The 26,088-nt window shown below is 45.2% G+C and overlaps 1 protein-coding gene across 1 annotated transcript; it reads right to left on the bottom strand.

Annotated features, from left to right (window-relative positions):
* Positions 1-238: 238 nt before the first annotated feature.
* On the bottom strand, positions 239-24,717 carry LOC139543726 (thrombospondin-4-B-like). The gene is made up of 22 exons (XM_071350080.1): positions 24,438-24,717; positions 17,500-17,697; positions 16,838-17,085; positions 16,011-16,110; positions 11,522-11,604; positions 11,169-11,220; positions 10,769-10,920; positions 10,518-10,655; positions 10,147-10,224; positions 6,994-7,146; positions 6,550-6,654; positions 6,197-6,304; positions 5,935-6,094; positions 5,121-5,239; positions 4,927-4,979; positions 4,315-4,508; positions 3,597-3,775; positions 3,450-3,498; positions 3,159-3,355; positions 2,896-3,068; positions 2,617-2,756; positions 239-2,431 (listed from the first exon to the last, which is right to left on the bottom strand). The coding sequence occupies exons 1-22, from the start codon at positions 24,514-24,516 to the stop codon at positions 2,373-2,375; spliced, it is 2,817 nt and encodes a 938-aa protein (XP_071206181.1). The 5' UTR covers positions 24,517-24,717; the 3' UTR covers positions 239-2,372.
* Positions 24,718-26,088: the final 1,371 nt, after the last annotated feature.

Genomic DNA, 26,088 nt, shown 5'->3' on the forward strand with positions numbered 1-26,088 from the left:
AGTTTTATATTTTTAATACATTTGCAAAAATGTCTAAAAATCTGTTTTTGCTCCATCATTATGGGGTATTGTGTGTAGATTGATAATAATATATATTTTCTAATCCATTTTAGAGTAAGGCTGTAACGTGGAAAAGTGACGGGGTCTGAATATTTTCCCGAAAACACTATACACATTTTGTCATATTTATGGGGTAAAGATGAATGCCAAGTGATCCTGAGAGACATTGACCAAAATATTGATTCATTTTCTTTATTTACTTATCCCAGAGACAGCATTAGCATTGCTGCTAGTGAAACAATTGGAGTATAGGGCCTATGGCAGGCTGCTTCAAAAATCATGCCCTTATCCTCTAAATCACTTCAAACCAATGCTATAGCACTCAAAATACAGTATCATAACAAATTGCACATATAATGTATTGGAGGATATTATAGGAATTCTGGTATTCATATACAATTTTCAGTATAATAACTATTCGATTGGAGAATACACACCAATACAGCACAATGTGTACATTTAGAGGGTAGCTGTTTCTGTATGACAGTTGTATTACAGTTCTACAAAGTATTCATACAACTGACATACTTTTATGAGCTGTTTATACAGAAACTAAGCATATATCTAGGGTCATTTAGATTTTGTACATGGTCATGCCTAGTTTTAACCATAGGCAAGTACATAAGGTGCTCCATCTCCGCAGGTGTCTATCAGGTCAAGATCACCCCAATAGCCCCCCCCCTCCACCCTCTGATGATATGTATAATTTAATATTCTGTCTCCAGAAAAACCTGGATTCAAATAGATTGTTTTATAGATTTGCCCTACACTCTTAGAAAAAAGCATTGCAAAAAGGGTTCTACAGCTGTCCACATAGGAGAACTCTTTTTGGTTCCAGGTAGAACCCTTTTCTGGTTCCTGGTAAAAACTCTTTTGGTGCCACGTAGAACCCTCTGTGGAAAGGGCACTCTACATGGAATCCAAAAGGGTTCTACCTGGAACCAAAAGGGGTTATTCAAAGGGTTCTCCTGTGAAGACAGCCGAAGAACCATTTTTGGTTCTAGAAAGCACCTTTTTTCTAAGAGTGTTGGATAACTACTTTTTGGAGAATACACCCTAACACTCTGAATCTACACACAGCTGTATATCTGAGTTCTGTATTGCAGTTCTATTAAGTATTTATACCATCGACTAACCGGTGCCCCCACACATTGACTCTGTACCGGTACCCCCTGTTTATAGCCTCGCTATTGTTATTTTACTGCTCTTTAATCAAAATGACCCCAGTCGGTACCTTGAGGGTTAAGCCCTCTAGTTTACAAAATATATATATAAGCAGACTTTATGTATGCCCGTGTCACATGGTCACCCACAATAATAATAGGTTAACAGGTCAATAGTCTTGTTTCCTCACTTCTATACATTTACAATGTGGTCAAATTATTTTTACCACATGACCTGAGAGAATGGCTGATGAAATTCTTGAGAAACAAATGGAATCTGCTCTTACAATAAGGCAAGACCAAAAAATTATGCAATGTCTCTTAACATTTTTTATGTGAAATTCTCTTGTCAATAACCTTACAATTTAGAAAAGAATCAACATGAATTTCAAACATATAAACACCTATGTCTAAGAGTGAAACCAGACAGAGGAGTAGATTTGATTTGAGAGTCATTTAAGTATGTAAAGCATCGCTTTCCATTGGCCTCCAGAGAATTGCGTCAAGGAGCCGTGATAAGCAATGATAACCAAACTCTTGGATAAGACTAGGCCTCGGGGGAGGATTGAGGTCAGAGTTACAAGATAGTTAGCCTGGTCCCAGATCTGTTTGTGTTTTTTCCCAAAATTGCAAGATAGCACAAACAGATCTGGGACCAGGGTAGAAGAAAATGTAATATGCTCAGGCATGGCCAAGTCACCATGGTCTGACTCCTCTCTTGTGTTCCCTTTCATGTCCATGTCATGTGAATACATTGTGCAGAGTGTGGGGCTGGTATATCACACTGGGAATAAATGCTGCTCTGACAGAGAAGGAAGCTTATATCAATGGCTGATGATTGTGTATGTGGATGATAACGCAAATGAGCTCAAAGAATAAAGAAAATCTAGAGTTTGAATTGTAATATGCATGAAATGTAATGATAAATATAATTTTATTTTACTCTAGTAGTTCTCATTCAGAGCACTGGGGACACTTATTTTAATACTCAGGAAGACAAGTTGATTAAAACATTTTTGAGGGGGGGGTGGCATAGACATAAACAGACAACATACAGTACATACAGTATTGCCACTGTGTACACACACACACACCACAAACATTCCAAACACGTGGAGAAACGGTCTTTCTTTCAGACTCTCTGTAGGATTAGAGACTGTCGTTGACGCCGTGCTGCGTGCTGAACTGGAAGTCCTCAGGGATGGTGTCTTTATAGGTTAGAGGTCAGAGGTTAGGGTCAATTTCTACTGAGGGTCAGTTAAATCAAGGATGCCAATGTGACAAATTTGAGTTAAAAACAAATAGCTTGAATATTGTCATAAATGTACAAATAATCTCAGTAAAGAAAAAAGAGCATCTCAAATGACCAGTTTCAACTAGCCTCTTTACTTACCATTGCAGCGGTACTTTAGGTTGGACCAGATTATGTTTTCCTGAGAGAAACAGAATACGCCCAGTCGCCCTCCTCTCATGGTGGTGTCAATGGTCACACCAGAGTCAGCCACCAGTTCTGTACCCTCATAGAAACGGGCCCTGTCCAAAAGCCCAACAGAGAGTCATTCTTGTTAGAAAACTAGAGTATTATATGGAGAGATCACATCTGACTCTCTCACACTCTCACACTCACTCACTCTCAGAAGCCATCCTGTGTGCATCATATCAGCTGTCTCACCTGATGTATCCGACCTGGGGCCGGTGCTGCAGGTACCAGCGGTAGGAAACCTTGTCCTTCCAGCCCACGTTCCTGGGGTCCTTCCACAACAGACGCACCTGGTCGTTGGTGTCCCCTGTGTGCCAAAGGGAGTTCCTCAGGTGCTCACCTGGACCGGACTTAGACTTCACAGCCTGGGAGATAGCGAGGGAGAGAAGGTAAGAAGTAGTAAATACAAAAATAAGAAGACAGATTTCATTGTACGATTCAAGACACACACACACCTTGAGCTGGATGCCAGGCTCGGCCACTGCTCTGAAGGGTGTGGCCTGCCAGTAGGTCTGCTCAGTCTGTTTCCACATGACCACGTAGAAGGAGGAGGAGTCCTGGTAGCCAAAGATGAAGCCTGCGTAGTCATCGTCAGTCACTGTGTTTACATGGAACGTCCCCTCAAAGTCCACCCCACTGAACGCAGTGTAACCTAGGGAACAAAACAAAGAGGTTACGATGAAATGGGATTGATACAATACGATATGATAGATGATACTTGATAATGATTTGGAAGTCTTTCTTACCCACAGCCAGTCCAGGGTCACTGTTCATGGTCTGCACAATCTCCATTCCCTGTTTCAGAGATAAAATGTCAGTCATGTTGTCAAAGTCAAAGCATTTTAACATATTTAGCTTATTATTTCCGGTAGTCCTGTAAATGGCCATTGCACCTGATTGAGGACAACCCAGTTGGGGTCAATCTGGGCGTCACCCTCGGGGTCCAGCACCACCGTCTGATAGGCTCTGAAGTCTGTCAGAGTGACCTCAGCGTTCTCTGGACAGTTGTCTATTCTGTCAATCACCTTGTCCTGGTCAAAGTCTGACTCACACACATCCCCAACACCGTCATCTGGGAGGAGAGAATACACAAAAGCTTAGAAATGATGGCCAATAAGGTTCTAAGCATAGGCAATACACTAGTAAAGCAGAGAGTTTAAGATTTGTTGGTTGGTTGGTTGGTTGGTTGGTTGGTTGGTTGAAGGTCAATGGTGACTGAGTATACGTTGTTTGAAGTACAGTATTAGATCAGTGAATCTACAGTCCTTTTGCAGGTGTCAAAGCTGAATGTGATGGAAAACCTTGTCAGTCCGTAGGCGCTTCACTTCCTCACGTTTTACCTTCAGCTAAAACAATGTGTATACTCATACTGTATGTGTAGTCAAGTCTTCTATTAGTATCACACCATTTACAGCACGTTTGGCAGGACACAAACTTACACAGAAAAGAGTTGGTCAAAGCCCAAACAGACTGAAATACTAGGCTATAGCTTTTAGGTGATAACTCAAGAATTCAGATTCAGATTTAGAAAAATGTTATTTCCCGTTGCTGGGCAATTTGGTCGCAGCAGTAATGTAAATTAAAAAGTGTGAAAGAAAGATTACTACTGACTGTTCTCATCCAGCTGGTCGGGGTTGGGCACCAGTCTGCAGTTGTCGGGTCCTGGTGGCAGGAAGTCAGGGATGCTGTCGTTGTCATCGTCATCGTCACACTCATCCCCCAGGCCGTCTTTGTCCGTGTCCAGCTGGGAGCTGTTGATGACGTTGGGACAGTTGTCCTTGGTGTCCTGGTGGCCGTCACCATCACTACAGACCAGGCAGGTAACACAAAAGGAGAAGGGACAGAAAAGATAGGGTTAGGTCTTTCTCACAAATTTTGTAATTTTTTTGGGGACATCCCTGTAAGTGGGCATTTCTCCCTTGCCAAGGTAATCAATCCACCTGACAGGTGTGGCATATCAAGAAGCTGATTAAACAACATGATCAATACACAGGTGCACCTTGTGCTGGGGACAATAAAAGGCCACTCTAAAATGTGCAGTTTTGTCACACAACACAGTATTTTTGTTCAGTGTTTATATACTGTAGTTGAATATTCATAAAAATAAAGGGATGAATTGACTACTGGAATCATGTATTGACTAAATCAAATAAATCATGAAGTGGATATTTTAAGATAATACTTTTTCTAACGTCAGATACTTCAAAATATGTTTTCTTTTACCTGTCTTGGTTTGTGTCACAAGAATCCCCAACCAGGTCATCATCGATGTCGGACTGAAATCAGAGCACAGATTTGTTGAAACACTTTTTGACCTCTCACAGGGGACGACGTCTCCGTCGCTCCATATTCCAGTATATATCTGTAAACTGAACAGGTCTCAGAACCCTAATGGAGGCCTGTGGAGGCAGTCTGACCTGGTTAGGATTAGGAATATCGGGGCAGCTGTCACAGGCGTCTCCCACTCCGTCTCCATCCCGGTCCAACTGGTCCCGGTTCACCACCCGCTGGCAGTTATCCAGGAAGTTCTTCAAGCCTGGAGACCAATTCAATTACAGAGTTTGAGATTGTAAAGTTATCTGACCAATAGTATCCCACCACCCTGCAGAAGTGTTAGAGAAATACATGACAGTGCTTAAGTAAAGTAGTCTCTTTCAGGATTACTGCTTTGTGATGTATGCACACCAGGGATAGCTGTTCTAGATATTTCAAGAACATCTGTGAAAGTGTGAAAGAAAGTGTAAGAAAGTATGGCCCATGAGAAAAATCATAAAGCATGATTTATGTGATTTGAAGGCTTACTCACTGATGTTGAATCAATGCATTATTATTTAAAAGCAAAGTGCATGGGGTTGATGCTGTTTACGTTGATATGCTGTTTCTAATAGTTCACTAGTTGTGCCACAGGCAGGCGCTGTTGCATTTGTCATCTGAGGAAAGTGTTTGTACAGAAGGCCCTAGGTGTGTCATTTCTCATTTATCTCAGGGAAGCAACAGTACTGTGATCATTGCATAAAGGTCAAGTGGTCTGTAGACAGAGTCTGTAAAAAGGAACACAGACAGTCATGTACTGTATCAAAGCGTGAGGAGGACAAAGGCATACTGTGTGTTTGTTTGAGAGGTGATTTTAGTAATGGGATCAGGGTAGGGTTGGTGTTTTCTAGTCAAACGGCTGTTGTATCAGACTACTGTGACGCTAGTTAGGTGGTAGGGATGTGTCGCTGTACGTACCGTCTCCATCCATGTCATCATCGCAGGCGTCTCCTTTCCTGTCACTGTCAGTGTCCCTCTGATCGGGGTTCTCCACCGTGCGACAGTTGTCACAGGCATCACCATGGTTGTCCTTGTCACTATTCCTCTGGTCCACGTTAGGCTTCAGCCAGCAGTTATCCTGCATGGGAGAGGGGCACAGGGAGAGCAGAGAGTTTGAGGGAGGTGTGTGTGTGTGTGTGTGTGTGTGTGTGTGTGTGTGTGTGTGTGTGTGTGTGTCTACCTGTTCATTCAGAATACCGTCTCCATCAGCGTCAGCGTCACAAGCGTCCCCTTGTCCGTCCTCGTCAGCATCTTCTTGGCCAGAGTTGGGAACACGCATGCAGTTATCCTGACAACCAACAGATTTATTTCAACACACTGTTATCCCTTTAACAGACACAACGTCAAAATAAGATGGTGGGAGGGGAAAAGGGAAAGAGGGAGTGAGAAAGGGGGAGAGTGAGAGAGGGAGAGATGGTGATACAGGGAGAGAGGAAGAGAGAATTAAAAGCGAGAGAGACGGGAAGGCACGGAAAGAGAGATCACGTGCTGTTTATTCCAGGATAGTTGTATTTGTTCCGTTGTCATGGTTACCTTTTTACAGACCATATCCTTGCACTTGAGTTTCTCATCAGGGTATCCATCAATGTCTGTGTCCTTCCCACATAGGTAGCCATTACCAGCCCAGCCAATCCCACACTGACAGGGAAAATAAGAGAAAACACTTGAGGCAGTGTGTGTGTGTGTGTGTGTGTGTGTGTGTGTGTGTGTGTGTGTGTGTGTGTGTGTGTGTGTGTGTGTGTGTGTGTGTGTGTGTGTGTGTGTGTGTGTGTGTGTGTGTGTGTGTGTGTGTGTGTGTGTGTGTGTGTGTGTGTGTGTGTGTGTGTGTGTGTGTAAGGCAGTCAGTAAAAGGTTGGCCTAGTTTTATAGAGTGACAAGTGTGTATGTGTGTGTGTATTATTCTGCGTATCTATGTGTGTGTGTGAGTGAGAGAGAGTTCTGCCAATGGAGGCTAGTTTGTGATCTATAGGACCCCACCTGACAGGTGATGGAGCCGTCTCTTTCTTGGATACACTGGGCGTTGACATCACAGGGGTTGGTCAAACTGTTACCACAGCTCCTCTCTGGCTTACAGCCCTTCACCTGGTCCCCTGTGTAGCCTGTTTTACAGCCCCCACAGACATATGAACCCTACAGGGAGAAGACAGTTTTTTTTTTAAATTTTTTTTTATTTCACCTTTATTTAACCAGGTAAGCTAGTTGAGAACAAGTTCTCATTTGCAACTGCGACCTGGCCAAGATAAAGCAAAGCAGTGTGACACAGACAACAACACAGAGTTACACATGGAGTAAACAATAAACAAGCCAATAACACAGTAGAAAAAAGAAAGTCTATATACAGTGTGTGCAAAAGGCATGAGGAGGTAGGCAATAAATAGGCCATAGGAGCGAATAATTACAATTTAGCAGATTAACACTGGAGTGATAAATGAGCAGATGATGATGTGCAAGTAGAGATACTGGTGTGCAAAAGAGCAGAAAAGTAAATAAAATAAAAACAGTATGGGGATGAGGTAGGTAGATTGGGTGGGCTATATACAGATGGACTATGTACAGCTGCAGCGATCGGTTAGCTGCTCAGATAGTTGATGTTTAAAGTTGGTGAGGGAAATAAAAGTCTCCAACTTCAGCGATTTTTGCAATTCGTTCCAGTCACTGGCAGCAGAGAACTGGAAGGAAAGGCGGCCAAATGAGGTGTTGGCTTTGGGGATGATCAGTGAGATATACCTGCTGGAACGTGTGCTACGGGTGGGTGTTGTTTTTTTTTTTTTTTTTTATCCCATTTTCTCCCCAATTTTCGTGGTATCCAATCGCTAGTAATTACTACCTTGTCTCATCGCTACAACTCCCGTACGGGCTCGGGAGAGACGAAGGTCGAAAGCCATGCGTCCTCCGAAGCACAACCCAACCAGCCGTACTGCTTCTTAACACAGCGCGCCTCCAACCCGGAAGCCAGCCGCACCAATGTGTCGGAGGAAACACCGTGTACCTGGCCCCCTTGGTTGGCGCGCACTGCGCCCGGCCCGCCACAGGAGTCGCTGGAGCGCGATGAGACAAGGATATCCCTGCCGGCCAAACCCTCCCTAACCCGGACGACGCTATGCCAATTGTGCGTCGCCCCACGGACCTCCCGGTCGCGGCCGGCTGCGACAGAGCCTGGGCGCGAACCCAGAGACTCTGGTGGCGCAGTTAGCACTGCGATGCAGTGCCCTAGACCACTGCGCCACCCGGGAGGCCCCGGGTGGGTGTTGTTATCGTGACCTGTGAACTGAGATAAGGCGGAGCTTTACCTAGCATAGACTTATAGATGACCTGGAGCCAGTGGGTCTGGCGACGAATATGTAGCGAGGGCCAGCCGACTAGAGCATACAGGTCGCAGTGGTGGGTGGTATAAGGTGATTTGGTAACAAAACGGATGGCACTGTGATAGACTGCATCCAGTTTGCTGAGTAGAGTGTTGGAAGCTATTTTGTAGATGACATCGCCGAAGTCGAGGATCATTAGGATAGTCAGTTTTACAAGGGTAAGTTTGGCGGCGTGGGTGAAGGAGGCTTTGTTGCGAAATAGAAAGCCGATTCTAGATTTGATTTTGGATTGGAGATGTTTAATATGAGTCTGGAAGGAGAGTTTACAGTCTAGCCAGACACCTAGGTATTTATAGTTGTCCACATATTCTAGGTCGGAACCGTCCAGGGTGGTGATGCTAGTCGGGCGGGTTGGTGCGGGCAGCGAACGTTTGAAAAGCATGCATTTGGTTTTACTAGCGTTTGAGAGCAGTTGGAGGCCACGGAAGGAGTGTTGTATGGCATTGAAGCTCGTTTGGAGGTTAGTTAACACAGTGTCCAAAGAAGGGACAGAAGTATACAGAATGGTGTCGTCTGCGTAGAGGTGGATCAGGGAATCGCCCGCAGCAAGAGCGACATCATTGATGTATACAGAGAAAAGAGTCGGCCCGAGAATTGAACCCTGTGGTACCCCCATAGAGACTGCCAGAGGACCGGACAACATGCCCTCCGATTTGACACACTGAACTCTGTCTGCAAAGTAGTTGGTGAACCAGGCAAGGCAGTCATTAGAAAACCCAAGGCTATTGAGTCTGCCGATAAGAATACGGTGATTGACAGAGTCGAAAGCCTTGGCCAGATCGATGAAGACGGCTGCACAGTACTGTCTTTTATCGATGGCGGTTATGATATCGTTTAGTACCTTGAGCGTGGCTGAGGTGCACCCATGACCGGCTCGGAAGCTGGATTGCACAGCGGAGAAGGTACGGTGGGATTTGAAATGGTCAGTGATCTGTTTATTAACTTGGCTTTCGAAGACTTTAGATAGGCAGGGCAGGATGGATATAGGTCTGTAACAGTTTGGGTCTAGGGTGTCACCCCCTTTGAAGAGGGGGATGACCGCGGCAGCTTTCCAATCTTTAGGGATCTCGGACGAAACGAAAGAGAGGTTGAACAGACTGGTAATAGGGGTTGCAACAATGGCAGCGGATAGTTTTAGAAAGAGAGGGTCCAGATTGTCTAGCCCAGCTGATTTGTACGCGTCCAGGTTTTGCAGCTCTTTCAGAACATCTGCTGTCTGGATTTGGGTGAAGGAGAAGCTGGGGAGGCTGGGCGAGTAGCTGCGGGGGAGGTGGAGCTGTTGGCCGGGGTTGGAGTAGCCAGGAGGAAGGCATGGCCAGCCATTGAGAAATGCTTATTAAAATTTTCGATTATCATGGATTTATCAGTGGTGACCGTGTTACCTAGCCTCAGTGCAGTGGGCAGCTGGGAGGAGGTGCTCTTGTTCTCCATGGACTTTACAGTGTCCCAAAACTTTTGGGGAGTTAGAGCTACAGGATGCAAATTTCTGCTTGAAAAAGCTAGCCAGTCAATGAACAACATATAATACATGTAGTACTTGTACTTGTGTCAGATATTTAGCTTGGAATCCTTTTAACACACATTGTTCCCATGTCCTATTGTTTAAAATGGAGCGATATTCTATTTGGATTCCAGATACTAGCCTGGTCCCCAGATCTGCTTGTGCTTCAAGTAGTTTCTGTTGTATGATAACGAAGGTCAGGAGTTGGCTGAAGCAAAAAGATGTGGCGACCACCAGGCTATCAGACAGACGCCCAGTCCTTACCGCAGAGTTGTGACAGAGAGAGTCAGCAGTGCACCCTCCGTTGTTGGGTCCTTTGCACTCATCAATGTCGTCACAGACCTAAGAGATATACAGTACAAAACCGGAGATGAGTATAAAAATACAAATGATGATATATAGCTTGAAAAGACGTTACAAGATGAGTTATCCTAGTAACAATGTCACCGGGTGGGGGTCGATTTCATTTCAATTCATCTTCTTGAATTTACCAAGTTGAAATGGAGGAAGACAGCTTGCTGTCGAAACGTTGGTGAGTAAAGGATTTTATTAGAGCTACTAGTGTGTGTAGCTTTTCCTTTTCATTAAACCAATTGATATGGAGACCTTGACTCCATTTGGTGATGTTGACTGACCTGTTTGTTTGTCTGTGCGTAGACCACTCCCACCCCCTCCACAGCCAGACCAGTGTAGCCCAGAGGACATGCGTCACAGCGAAACCCTGGAGCTGTGTTCACGCACTTTACCCCGGCGAAGCAAGGGTTAAACTGACACTAGAGAGAGAGAGAGACAGTAGAAGACGCTTGGTTAGTATTTTAGAATGATTACAACCATACAAATACATACAGTAAACACACACAGACACACACAGACACACACACCCTACCTCATCCACATCATCACAGCTGAAGCCATCCCCCGTGTATCCATCAGGACAGGGTCCACACTCAACACCCTCCTCCGTCTCAATACACATGTCGTCACGGAAACAAACACCATGGGCACACTTTGGCTCCATGACCTCGCTTCCACCCAGTCCTTCAAAGACACCCAGAGGAAATATGTTTTTATGACAGTAATTTTCACAATACCAGTGGCTTCTCATGTATTAGTTATGAATGTGTCATAAGCGAACATGCTTCAAGTAAAACTAGGGCCTAGGGATTTTCCTTGTTAGGTCTCATGGTCAGGAAAAAATCTTGGCCCAATCTATAAACAACATATGACATGAATACAGAACTTTAATAAATCATTTGTAATATGATGGTGGTATTGGATGTTCTCACCACAAGCCTGGCACTCAGAGATGGTGTTTCTGAGAAAAGATGTCTCTTTGACCTTTAGAAAGCAGCAGAAACATTTTTATTATACCTTTATTTAACCAGGCAAGCCAGTTAAGAACACATTCTTACTTTCAATGACGGCCTAGGAACAGTGGGTTAACTGCCTTGTTCAGGGGCAGAACGACAGATTTGTACCTTGTCAGCTCGGGGATTTGAACTTGCAACCTTTCGGTTACTAGTCCAACGCTCTAACCACTAGGCTACCTGCCGCCCCAGGTAGCATGTTTTTATATGGACTCAGTGGGTCAGGAGGTGCAGTTTAAGAGTTCCAAGAGGAGCTTGACCATTATAGTTACCTGCTGAATAAGGACATCTTTCAGCTCATTTATCACCTGGGTGAGCTCAAGCATTTGATTGGAGAGCTGCTTTGTGTTGACCCCTGCATGGGGGAAGAACATGGGTCATACCAAAACACTTGAGTTGGGGTTCTTGTTTGAGCTACCCTCAATCTATAGTAACAGAGTGAATTAGACAGTATATATATGTATGTAGTACCAGTCAAAAGTATGGACACCTACTCATTCAAGGGTTTTTCTTTATTTTGACTATTTTCTACATTGTAGAATAATAGTGAAGACATCAAAACTATGACATAACACACATGGAATCATGAAGTAACCAAAAATGTGTTAAACAAATCAAAATATATTTTATATTTGTCACGACTTCTGCCGAAGTCAGCCCCTCCTTGTTTGGGCGACGTTTGGCGATCGGCGTCACCGGCTTTCTAGCCATCGCCGCTCCATTTTTCGTATATCCATTTGTCTTGTCTTGTTTCCATACACACCTGGTTTACATTTCCCCAATTAAGCTACTTGTATTTAACCCCCTGTTTCCCATCATGTTTTGTGTGTAATTGTTTTCATGTTAGGTAGTGTTAGTTTACGCGCTCTACTTTTATGTTCTGTTTTTTGAGCGCGTTTGTTTCATGTAGTGCTCTTGTTTTTGGAACTATAATAAAAGTGTGCCTGTTCATTGTATCTACTCTCCTGCACTTGACTTCGCCTCCAATACACCATCCTGACAGATTTACACACCTTCAATGGAGTCAGCAGGAGCAGGTACCCCAGTTAGAGGCGTCGAGGATCGCGTCCAGGAACATTCGGCCATGTTACAACATCTTGGTGCTATGATGGATCGCCTTGTCCAGACCATGGACCGCTGGGAGAGACAGGAAGTCTCTCCAGTGCCTCGACCAGTACAACCGGGGTTGTCTCCATTCGGAGAGAATTCCAGTGGGATGCGTCCCCAAAGGGAGTATGATGGGACGGCAGCACAGTGCCAGGGATTCTTGTTACAACTGGACCTCTACCTGGCCACTGTGCACCCAGCTCCCTCAGGAGGGGATAGAGTGGTCGCCCTCGTCTCCTGTCTCACCGGAAGAGCGCTGGAGTGGGCAAACGCCGTGTGGAGCGAAGGAGACGCGGCGCCAGACCACTTCGAGGAGTTCACCCGTGGCTTCAGGGCCGTCTTCGACCATCCACCTGAGGGCAGAGCTGAGACAGGGGACGAGGAGCGCCCAGGACTTCGCCCTTGAATTCCGGACCTTGGCCGCCGGAGCAGGCTGGAACGACAGGGCCCTCATCGACCATTATCGATGCAGCCTACGAGAGGACGTCCGACATGAACTGGCCTGCAGGGATGCCACCATTTCCTTTGACCAACTGGTGGATTTGTGCATCCGGTTGGATAACCTGCTGGTTACCCGTGGACTTTCAGAGGGGCTCTGTCAGTTCCATCATCCAGCACTCCTGCTTCGGTGCCCATGGAGTTAGGAGGGGCTGTTCATAGGGAGACTGGAGGACGAGCCATCACGTGCGCCATCTGTGGCCGCAGAGGACACACTGCCGGTCGGTGCCATGTTGGTTCCTCTGGGAGTCGAGGCAACAGGCAGGGCACTCTGGCGTCACCTCAGGTGAGTTTGCACCAGACTCATCCAGAGTCCTCTGTTGATCAACTGTTTGTGCCTGTTTGTTTTCCCCACATTCCCAGCATAAGGCGCTCGTCGATTCAGGCGCAGCTGGGAATTTTATCGACAGAGCATTAGCCATTAGGTTAGGGATCCCTATTTTTCCCATAGTTAGACCCTTCCCGGTACACGCTCTAGATAGTCGACCATTAGGGTCCGGGCTAATCAAAGAGGCCACCATCTCCTTGACCATGGTTATGCAGGGGAATCATGAAGAGAGAATCAGTCTCTTTCTCATTGACTGTCCTGCGCTTCCTGTGGTACTAGGCCTTCCTTGGTTGGCTCTACATAACCCCACTATTTCCTGGCAACAGAGGGCTCTCACGGGGTGGTCGCGAGAGTGCTCAGGGAGGTGTGTAGGGGTGCTACCACGGTGCTTTCCGTTGGTGCTACCACGGTGGAAAGTCCAGACCAGGTCTCCACCGTGCACATCCCCCCAGAATATGCTGATTTGGCTCTCGCCTTCTGTAAGAGGAAGGCGACCTCATCGACGGGGGATTGTGCGATAATTCTCCTGACAGACGCTGCGCTTCCCAGGAGTCACGTGTATCCCCTGTCGCTAGCGGAGACAGTGGCTATGAATACATATGTCTCTGAATCCCTGCGTCAGGGGTACATTCGGCCCTCTACTTCACCCGCCTCCTCAAGTTTATTTTTTGTGAAGAAGAAGGACGGAGGTTTACGCCCGTGCAATGACTATAGAGGTCTCAATCAAATCACGGTGAAATATAGTTACCTCGCCACGGCGATTGAGTCAATGCATGGGGCGCGCTTCTTCATGAAACTGGATCTCAGGAGTGCGTATAACCTGGTGCGTATCCGGGAGGGAGACGAGTGGAAGACAGCGTTCAGTACCACCACAGGGCATTATGAGTACCTCGTCATGCCGTACGGGTTGATGAATGCTCCATCAGTTTTCCAATCCTTTGTAGACGAGATTTTCAGGGACCTGCACGGGCAGGGTGTAGTGGTGTATATCGATGACATTCTGATTTACTCCGCTACACGCGCCGAGCATGTGTCCTTGGTGCGCAAGGTACTTGGACGACTGTTGGAGCATGACCTGTACGTCAAGGCTGAGAAATGCCTGTTCTTTCAGCAGGTCGTCTCCTTCCTAGGGTATCGCATGTCCACATCAGGGATGCAGATGGAGAGTGACCGCATTGCAGCCGTGAGTAATTGGCCGACTCCCACCACGGTAAAGGAAGTGCAGCGATTTTTAGGGTTTGCCAATTACTACCGGAGATTTACCCAGGGTTTTGGCCAGGTTGCTGCGCCCATTACCTCATTGCTGAAGGGGGTTCCTGTAAGGTTGCGGTGGTCGGCTGAGGCGGACAGGGCTTTTGGGCAACTAAGAGCTCTGTTTACTTCGGCTCCAGTGCTGGCCCATCCGGATCCCTCTTTGGAATTCATAGTGGAGGTGGACGCGTCCGAGGCACGCTCGGGCACGCCACCGAAACTCCGCCCCTGTGCTTTCTTCTCGAAGAAGCTCAGCCCAGCGGAGCGTAACTATGATGTGGGGGACCGGGAGTTGTTGGCTGTCGTTAAAGCGTTGAAAGTGTGGAGACATTGGCTTGAGGGGGCTAAACACCATTTTCTCATCTGGACTGACCACCGCAACCTGGAGTACATCCGGGCAGCGAGGAGACTGAATCCTCGTCAGGCAAGGTGGACCATGTTCTTTACCTGTTTTGTGTTTACCCTGCCTTACAGACCAGGTTCCCAGAATAAGAAGGCAGATGCACTGTCCCGGCTGTATGACACAGAGGAGCGGCCCATGGATCAAACTCCCATACTCCCGGCCTCCTGCCTGGTAGCGCCGGTCATGTGGGATCTGGATGCGGACATTGAGCAGGCGTTACGTACAGAGCCCGCTCCCCTCCAGTGTCCCGTTGGGCGTGTGTATGTTCCGTCTGCTGTCCGTGACCAGTTGATCTCTTGGGCCCACACGTCTCCCTCCTCTGGTCATCCGGGGATCGGTCGGACGGTGCGCTGTCTGACTGGGAAGTACTGGTGGCCCACTTTGGCTAAGGACGTGGGGGTTTATGTCTCCTCCTGCTCGGTGTGTGCCCAGTGTAAGGCTCCGAGACACCTGCCCAGAGGTAAGTTACATCCCTTACCCGTTCCTCAACGACCTTGGTCACATCTGACAGTGGATTTCCTAACAGATCTTCCCCCCCTCACAGGGAAATACCACGATCCTGGTCGTTGTGGATCGTTTTTCTAAGTCCTGTCGTCTCCTCCCTCTGCCTGGTCTCCCTACGGCCCTACAGACTGCAGAGGCCTTGTTTACACATGTCTTCCGGCACTACGTTGTGCCTGGGGATATAGTGTCTGATCGGGGTCCCCAGTTCACGTTGAGAGTTTGGAAGGCGTTCATGGAACGTCCGGGGGTCTCGATTAGCCTTACCTCATTGTGCAAAGCTGTCATCAAGGCAAAGGGTGGCTACTTTGAAGAATCTCTAATAGAAAATATATTTTGATTTGTTTAACACTTTTTTGGTTATTACATGATTCCATATGTGTTATTTCAAAGTTTTGATGTCTTCACTTTTATTCTTCAATGTAGAAAATAGTAAAAATAAAGAAATACCCTTGAGTGAGTAGGTGTTTCCAAAATGTTTGACCGGTAGTGTACATATGAGCATTCTATCACCATTTAGTTGCTTTCATGAAAAGTGGTTGGGTGACGTACAAGAAAAGGCCTTTCCTCAAAAAAAATGTGTCTGTCTAAACTAGACAGTAAAGACTAAATTCACAGTTTAGGGAACACACATGAAAATGAGCTGGTTTGTTTTTTTGTTATAAACTCTTACCCAGAGTCTGCACTGAGTCTCCTTGTTGGTGGCAGTTTTGTAGAGAGGCTACGTTCTCGAACGTGTCTCCCACCACCAGTTTCAATTCCTCCAGCTTCTCCTGTTTGTGAAGAAGTCCAACAATAGGGATCCATTAGTTGGAGTCTGTGCTGAAGGATGGGCTTGATGAGGACAATGTGGTTGCCAGGTTTGTTTTCTGGTTGCCAGATTTGTTCCTGCTTTAGCCAACTCTAAATTGTTTGACAAATGCTGTATTTTTGAAAGACAAGGATTTGGCAACATCTGGCATCCAGGCTAGGGTTAGGGTCATTTGAATTGGGAAGGAGGATCTGAGTAAATAAATGACGTCCCTGAGTACAAAAGCAACAAAGGTAATGGGTTGGGATGGGTAACAGAAACATATATGGTTCTATGAGTAAACAAGACAACAGTAAACATGTTGTTCCCCACGAATGATGAATCGCCCCCCCCCTTGAGCCAATCAGTGTAATTCAGTAAATTCCAGATCTCTATGGCAAGATACATCATTCACCCAAGTTTCCTCAAAATCGTGCCAATCAGTCTAATTATGTAAATGCTGGATCTCTATGGCAAAATATTTGTCAAAATGGGTCAGTGGGGTCTGAGATACTGTGTGTGAACAGACAGAGACAGATCTATAGTCCCCCTCCCGATTTCATTGGTGGGGCACAATAACGATTACATTTCATATGATGTGCTTAATTTGAACAACATCCAATCTGACAATGGTCAAACGTAGTGCACTATATCATGTTTTTGAGATGAGTACAATAGGTTGCCATTTGAGACAACTACCATAACGTCACCTCTGCTTTGCCCTGCATGCTCTTCAGTTCCACCACGCCGTAGCCTGCAGGCAGGCCCTGAAACACGGAGGGGAGATCCCGGACCGTCTCCACCAGTCTGCAGTCCAGGTGTAGCTCCACCCCCCCGGGTCCCTGCTGCATCCCCTTCAGGTGGAAGAGGAGGCGGTGGCGCTGACCGTCCGCCAGTTGGATGTTGTTGAAGGTCACAGAGCTCATCCTCCGATCACTCCTCAGGTAACGCAGCACAGCTGGGAGAGAGGGGGTGAGGGAGAGAGGGAAAGGGACAAAAAGAAGAAGGCCATAGAGTGTAAAATTACATGAGATGGAGAGTGAATCACAGATGCGTCAATGAATTGAATACATGAATAATGTAGAAAAAGAAAGGCGAAAGTAATGATTTTTAAACACAAATGAAATGGAAATGGAAATGGAGAGAGAACTTTTCAATATCACATTTTACAGAAAAGTGCAGTATATCATGAATCCCTTATCCTCTGAGCCATTGTGCACCTAATTATTTGAGGCTGCACTGATGGCCAAATTCGATATCTTTTAATTAATAATGCGTAAAAGAAACAATATCTTCTATATCTTCAGTGTACAAGTAGATAAACCCCCTCAGTTGGGCATTACGTCCCTAGCCTCTCCTTCCAAACCATTACCTCTGTTGAGTTTCCCCAGCACGGTGAACTCAAAGTATTTGCTGTTGTCCCGGGGGTTGTACAGACCGAACACGGTGGTGCCAGTCTTGGGCTGCAGTTTAAAGGTGGTGAGGATGAACGCCTCATTCACCCCCTGCTCCACCAGGCCGCCCTGCAGCAGGTCTGGCAGACAATCCGGGGAGTTTAGGAGATCATAGACTGCAGAGGGAAAAATAAAGTAACACACATGGTAGGAAATGATGAATATTCATTATTCAAATTATTCAAACTGTCTGTGGCTCAGTAGAGCGAGAATAAACAAACCTTAAATAGATGGATGGGATGGTTATTGAGCAAGGTGTTTTGGATGTACCGTGGGGAAAGTCCACGTCAATACTTTATAGACTAAACTAGGCTGGAACATCACAGTGAGTTTGGGTAGCTGGTGGGAAATGTTAAATTGCCTGGTCAGCAGCAGAATCCATTTCTTCACTTTTTCCTGAATGCTGATTATTCCTGAGCTAGAGCTTTTGATGTGCTGTGAAGACACTGCTGGTCAAGAGAGAGTACAGATGTAGGATAGTCATTTGATGCACATCAGGAAATGCAAATTTGTAGTGTAAAAAGCCTTGAAAAGGCTTCTAAAGTATGTCATTTCCACTTGAAAATGTCACACTTTATTTGCCCTAACGAATAATTTATCAACCCCTACAAAAAATGTCCATTCATTATAATCCACATACAAGGTCGGATTAACAAATCATTATTATATATATTTTTAGGAACTCAGTAGGGGTCTCAACTTACTGTGGATATGTCAGGCACTCAATTAGTCATGTCGGCTAACAATTTTTAGATTAAACATGGCCGAATACCGAACGGGCACGCAGGGCAAGTGCCCAAGGGCCCTGACCTCCAGGAGGCCTGAATCCCACTCAGATATCATTAACTTAGCATCATGACAAAATGTGTAGAATTGCAGGTAACTTGCTTTAAAATTGCAACATTTTCTCTACGCCCCATGGCAAAATGTGTAGAATTGCAGGTAACTTGCTTTAAAATTGCAACATTTTCTCTACGCCCCATGGCAAAATGTGGAGAATTGCAAGAAATGTACTTTCTCTCTGCCATCAAAGTGTTTTTCCCGTGAGGTGGGGGTGGCCCTCAAACCAAATCCCATCAGTTACCCAACCAAGACAGGGCCCCGCAGTTACCTATGTGGGCCCCATACCTCCTTTGTGCATGACACAAGTAATTCTTCCAACAATTATTTACAGACAGATTATTTCACTTATAATTCATCACAATTCCAGTGGGTCAGAAGTTTACATACACTAAATTGACTGTGTTTTTAAACACCTTGGAAAATTCCAGAAAATGATGTCATGGCTTTAGAAGCTTCTGATAGGCTAATTGACATCATTTGAGTCAATTGGAGGTGTACCTGTTCATGTATTTCAAGGCCTACCTTCAAACTCAGTGCCTCTTTGCTTGACATGGGAAAATCAAAAGAAATCAGCCAAGACCTCCACGGTAGACCTCCACAAGTCTGGTTCATCCTTGGGAGAAATTTCCAAACTCCTGAAGGTACCACGTTCATCTGTACAAACAATAGTACGCAAGTATAAACACCATGGGACCAGGCATCCGTCAAACCGCTCAGGAAGGAGACGCATTCTGTCTCCTAGAGATGAACGTACTGTGGTGCAAAAAGTGCAAATCAATCCCAGAACAGCAGCAAAGGACCTTGTGAAGATGCTGGAGGAAAGACGTGCAAAAGTATCTATATCCACAGTAAAACGAGTCCTATATCGACATAACCTGAAAGGCCGCTCAGCAAGGAAGAAGCCACTGCTCCAAAACCGCCATAAAAAAAGCCACACTACGGTTTGTAACTGCACATGGGGACAAAGATCGTACTTTCTGGAGAAATGTCCTCTGGTCTAATGAAACAAAAATAGAACTGTTTGGCCGTAATGACCATCGCTATGTTTGGAGGAAAAAGTGGGAGGCTTGCAAGCCAAAAAACACCATCCCAACCGTGAAGCACGGGGGTGGCAGCATCATGTTGTGTGGGTGCATTGCTGCAGAAGGCACTGGTGCACTTCACAAAATAGATGGCATCACGAGGGAGGAAAATTATGTGGATATATTGAAGGAACATCTCAAGACATCAGTCAGGAAGTTAAAGCTTGGTCGCAAATGGGTCTTCAAAATGGACATTGACCCCAAGCATACTTCCAAAGTTGTGACAAAATGGCTTAAGGACAACAAAGTCAAGGTATTGGAGTGGCCATCACAAAGCCCTGACCTCAATACTATAGAAAATGTGTGGCCAGAACTGAAAGCGTGTGCGAGCAAGGAGGCCTACAAACCTGACTCAGTTACACCAGATCTGTCAGGAGGAATGGGCCAAAATTCACCCAACTTATTGTGGGAAGCTTGTGGAAGGCTACCCAAAACGTTTGACCCAAGTTAAACAATTTAAAGGCAATGCTACAAAATACTAATTGATTGTATGTGAACTTCTGACCCACTGGGAATGTGATGAAAGAAATAAAATCTGAAATAAATCATTCTCTCTGCTATTATTCTGACATTTCACATTCTTAAAATAAAGTGGTGATCCTAATTGACCTAAAACAGGGAATATTTACTAGGATTAAATGTCAGGAATTGTGAAAAACTGAGTTTTTAAATGTATTTGGCTAAGGTGTATGTAAACTGACTTCAACTGTATAATACATATACAATATATACTGTATATATTTCCTTTATTTATTTTGCCTCTTGGGCCCCCTATGGGCCTGGGCCCAGGGGCTTCATTTTCCTGCTGTAGCAAACTGGCTCAAATTCAGATCCTACATCTGTAGGCTAGTTGATGAGTCAGATGTGTCAGAACATGATGCTGATGATTGCTGAGGATTTGATGTGCTGAGAACAAGGGCAGACTGGGACCAGAAATCAACCCTGGCATTTTCAACACACCGGCCAAGTTTTTTACTTGAGGCCTCCACACCTGCCCATTTTTTTTCCCATCTGGACCCCATTTTTTGCCAGATGATAATCATTTTGCACAAACATCCAAGTTAAAAATGAACCTGCCGATTTGACATTTGCCTGAAATGCCAAATGGCCAATCCGCCCCTGGCTGAGAAGATACTGGTGGTCAAGACAGAGTAGGTTGGTTGATGAGGCAGAATGAGTTTTGGGTAAAACATTTGTACTTTTATCAGAATGTATGGTATTTTGGTAATTCTTGAGCTAGTAGTTTTGATGTACAGAAGGGATACTTTACATAGACTAGAATTGGCTGCAAGATCAAGACCAGGCTAAGTTAGATAAATATGGATAAACTGCACTGTACACAATGCACAGGGAGTGGAATGTAAAAGCCATAGAAGAGGTAAGCCCACGGTTACAATTCTAGTTGAATAAAGTCACTCCGGGACACAGCAGGCCTCAGGAGCATGTGCCTTGAATCCCTCCCCACCAGTCTGAGACCCTACATAAATACACAAGTGCCCTAGCAGCTGTCTTTAAGGCACACTATCACGAGGGCAACAAATTGCTCCCAAATGTTTCCAGAAAATTGCCCTCATATCCCCCCTGTTCTCAGCCATGATTGCAGTGTGATCCTCAGACAAGATATTGTGTGTGTGTATTCAGCTTCAGACATCTTTGTTCCTTTCTCTTCCCCCCAGTCTTTACTCTGGTTCCAACTGCCTGGTCTCAGTCTGTTCCAGTTCATCGGGAAGCAGCACGGGGCTTTTAAAGGCGTGTGGTTAAACGTAACTCGAGCCACGATAACAGGCGTCCCTTTCATGCCGTTTCCTGCGCTCAATTTCACCTTTATAAGCACAGACAGACCTGGTTTGTGAAAGGCTTCAGCTTCGCTATTGTCCCCCTTGCCTGTGGAGGGAGGTTAGGCAAACATTGTGACTTGGCCTCAACGTGACTTGGCCTGCAAACTGGGACTGGGGGTGCACCAACAAAACAATTTGAACAAACCCACTCTTATTCTATTCTCATCCATCTGTTTAGACGCACTATGCACACACACTTGCTCCCATCTGTGTTTTAGACTCAGGGCCATGTGTGGGTCAGGATCTCCATGAGAAAGGATCAGCTTTCATCCGCACAGCCACCACTTGTCCTCTCAAGATCCATCAAGCTACACAAAACCATGTCCTTCAAATCCACCTAAATCCACCTTAAACCACATCTTAACCATAAAATAAACCACCGACAGCCCACACATAAAGTATCACTACCACATGGTTTGTCACACGTCTAGGAGCAACAACGGCTCAGCCTCTAAGTGGTAGGCCACACAAACTCACAGAACGTGACCGCCGAATGCTGAAGCAAGTAGTGCATAAAAATCATCTGTCCTCAGTTGCAACACTCACTACCGAGTTTCAAACTGGCTCTGGAAGCAACATCAGCACAATAACTTCGTTAGGAGCATCATGAAATGGGCCGAGCAGCCGCACTCAAACCTAAGATCACCATGCGCAATGCCATGTCATCAACTCTGGAGCAGTGGAAACGCGTTCTCTGGAGTGTTGAATCACGCTTCACCATCTTGTATTCCGACGGACTAATCTGGGTTTGGCGAATGCCAGTAGAACGCTACCTCCCCGAATGCATAGTGCTAACTGTAAAGTTTGGTGGGGGAGGAATAATGTCTGGGACTGTTTTTCATTGTTCAGGCTAGGCCTCTTAGTTCCAGTGAAGGGAATCTTAACGCTACAGCATACAATGACATTCTAGATGATTATGTGCTTCCAACTTTGTGGCAACAGTTTGGGGAAGGCCTAGCACAAAACGAGGTCCATACCGAAATGGTTTGTTGAGATCGTGTGGAAGAACTTGACTGGCCTGCACAGAGCCCTGACCTCAACCCCATTGAACACCTTTGGGATTAATTGGAACGCCGATTGCGAGTCAGGCCTAATCGCCCAACATCAGTGCCGACCTCACTAATGCTCTTGTGGCTGAATGGAAGCAAGTCCCGCAGCAATGTTCCAACGTCCAGTGGAAAGGCTGTTATAGCAGCAAAGGGGGGACAGACTCCATATTAATGCCCATGATTTTGGAATGAGATGTTCGACAAGCATTTGTCCACATACTTTTGGTCATGTAGTGTACATGTTTGTATATTTAGTCTTAGAGAAAATGTGCATATTTTCTAAATGTCTCTATTGATCAAAACATCTGCCCCCATCGCTGTGAACGTCTCACATAGCTGTAGCTTCCTGAACTTGTTAGGAACTCGCCTTTCATCTCATATTAATATTGTCCATCTATGACAAACAGAAAGTGGGTTTTGTTTAAAATCTATGAGTTAGTTAGTTTACATTACTGGCTATAAATCAATCACTGAATGTGCTACAGCAACAAAAAACACTCTCTCCTGTTGCATTACGATGTAAGGATTCTAGGCATATGTTAGTGACTGTGACATAGGGTTCAGCCAGGAGTTGATGGACAGTCGGAAGAGCGAATGAAATGATAGGAGGGACATCCCAGCTTCAATTGGTGTCAGATTTCCCATCCTGCTTCACACAGGCAGAAGAGACATACTCCTGTGACAGTGAGAATCAGGGCTATCACTCAATGCAAGCCATTTAGGTCTATGTTGGCCACATATCAATATATAAGCAAAAATGTTGGTACCAGAACTACACAGGTCCCCAAAACAGGGGACTTGACATCTAAGAGGTTATTATTAAGTGAAATCCCATGCAGTCATTACCAATAATTGCTATTTGTATAAACGACTAATGAGTAAAAGTTTCACTACAATCAACTGAGACAACAGTGTGCAGCTGTAAAAGTATTTTAAAAGAATATCTCTCAAAGTCATCAACAGTATTGGCATCTCAAAACCCTTTGTGTGTGTGTGTGTGTGTGTGTGTGTGTGTGTGTGTGTGTGTGTGTGTGTGTGTGTGTGTGTGTGTGTGTGTGTGTGTGTGTGTGTGTGTGTGTGTGTGTGTGTGTGTGTGTGTGTGTGTGTGTGTGTGTGTGTGTGTGTGTGTGTGTGTGTGTGTGCATGCTCAGACTCCAGTATTGCATACAGACCATTAGTAATTACTCCCATGTGTGTGATTAATTTGGGACTTCAGAGCCAGACTGCAGAGCCCCCCCCCCCCCCACACACACACACACACACACACACATACACACATACACACACAGTCACACCTCAGTCATCGGTACACAGCACTCTTCTGACGGATGTATTTTCAATCTTCTCACCGCAAATGCTACAGAGGAATATTGATCACAACAGAGTATCAAATGCCATGTGTAGCCCTTTGTGTATATTGGCTGGAGAAGGAATGGATGTTCTATTCTCAATCACAGTGTCTGTTACAGCAATCATGACCTCAGAGCTTCATGGTACTCTATTGGAATCCTCTGGGGTAGAGTGCCGAGAGCTTTACTACACTGATAGAGGCATTTGAAGATGACATCACAGTCTCTCTGTATGTCAAATTTAACTGTCCGTCTCTGACTACCATCAAATTGTCAAATTGAAACTTTTAGCTGTAGTATCCTGTAATTGCCTCTTCAATTACCATTTTAATCCTGCAGCACCACCCCCCCTTCCCAAAGAAAACAATGAAATATCACCCTTGCCTTTCTTTGCACTAACACTCGCACTTGTCTTGCTTTACTGTGCTGATAGCTACTTTATTGAGAGAAAATGTACTTACTATGACTGTGATATGCGGTTGTCCTACCTAGCCATCTTAAGATGGAAGCACTAACTGTAAGTCGTTCTGGATAAGAGCATCTGCGAAATGACGGAAATGTAAATAAAAAAGCAATAACTTTAAAATGCTTCGTTGTGCAACTGCATGGTTTCAATAGACTTTACTGACCACATCAAGATCACATTGGCATCACATTCAGTAATAATAAAGAACAAAAATCTCTGCTACACTCACCTGAGACCTGGGCTCCCACGTCTGAGCACAGGTTTAAGATCAGCTGCGAAGCCACGATCAGCATCGTCCACAGCCCCATTCTTTCCTCTCACTGTTCTCAGACCTGTTTCTCTGGAATGACTGATCCCTATCGGACAGAGTGGTGCTCCTCCTGTACTGTTGCCTGGTATGTGTGTGTTTGTAGAGACAGAGGTGAGGCTAGGCTGTCATAGTGAGGCAGGGAACAGCTGCTGTGTGTGTGGCAGCCTGGGGAGGACGGGAGGCTGACTAAGGGGGGGAACAGGGCTGGAGATGATTTAAGCTTTCCTTAGACGGCCACATGCAGAGAAGGAGTGACCAAGACATCCTCCACCGTATTGGCTGCCATGGATGGATGTGGTGTGTGTGTTTGTGTGTGAGTTAGAATAGGGTGTGTGTGTGTGTTTGTGTGTGTGTGTGTGTGTGCACATGTAAGCATGAAGGGCTTCCTCCATGGTTCAGGAACTCCTTGGGCAGTACTTATAGCAAGCCAGGCAAAATAATGGTTGACTTTATGATCTATGCCACTTTTCAGATCCACAGTCTGACTCCTGACAGTCAGGAGGCATTTTTTTGCCACACACCTCCTCTTCCCAAACACTGTTAGGTATTCCTTCAGGGTTTCAGTGGTTCAAATGCAACACATTTCCCCTGTATCCTGTTTTCCCCTTCCTCCCCAAGCTTTGGACAGGAAATGAGCGATCTGGAAAACGAAATTAAAGCCACAATCCGTCATTTGTTTTTCAGGACAACGGATACCCCACCACTTGGTTGCGCTATAAAGCTGAGGGATGGGGCTGGAGAAATGGAATGAGCTATATTGATGCAAGGATTAACAATCCATGAGATAAATATGGTAGTTTTAGAAGCATATTTGGAAGCTATACATTGTTCTTTTACAAAGACATTGTTACAAACAATGGAGTAAAACAACCATATATTGTGGGATGTGATAGGAAAAGGGGTTTTTACTGAGCTCATAATTCATTAAAAAGTTATTTATTTAAGAATCAATGTATACCTTCATTAAAATGACCATTGAATAGATTCCCAGATTCCAAACTGTAATTAATAAGCCCAGCGCAGTCACCGAGGTCAACACAGCGTTAGACAAGCCAGAACACACGGCCGGAGGTCGCCAACATGTCTGGCACCAAACTACTTGTCACATTTGGCAGAGATGAACAAACAGGAGGCTTAATAATGTTTGTTTTTCGTTCTTTTATTAGTTTTGTGCCCTTTAAGAGCATGGAGGCTTGTTCCATTAGGAGATCTCAAGGCATTTGTGGTTTCAAAGTGTTTAGGTATTCCAGACTACCTCAGTGAGCAGCTAGCTACTGGCATAGGAAGCTAGCAACTGAAGAAACTTCTGATTTAAGAAAACCAGGAAATGTACACTACCGTTAAGAAGTTTTGGGTCACTAAGAAATGTCCTTGTTTTTGAAAGAAAAGCACATTCTTTGTCCATTAAAATAACATCAAATTGATCAGAAATACAGTGTAGACTTACCATTGGAACACAGGAGTGATGGTTGCTGATAATGATCCTCTGTACACCTATGTAGATATTCCATTAAAAATCTGCCATTTCCAGCTACAATAGTAATTTACAACATTAACAATGTCTACACTG

The sequence above is a fragment of the Salvelinus alpinus genome, chromosome 18 (genome assembly GCF_045679555.1).
Source record: "Salvelinus alpinus chromosome 18, SLU_Salpinus.1, whole genome shotgun sequence".
Classification (NCBI taxonomy): Eukaryota; Metazoa; Chordata; class Actinopteri; order Salmoniformes; family Salmonidae; genus Salvelinus; species Salvelinus alpinus.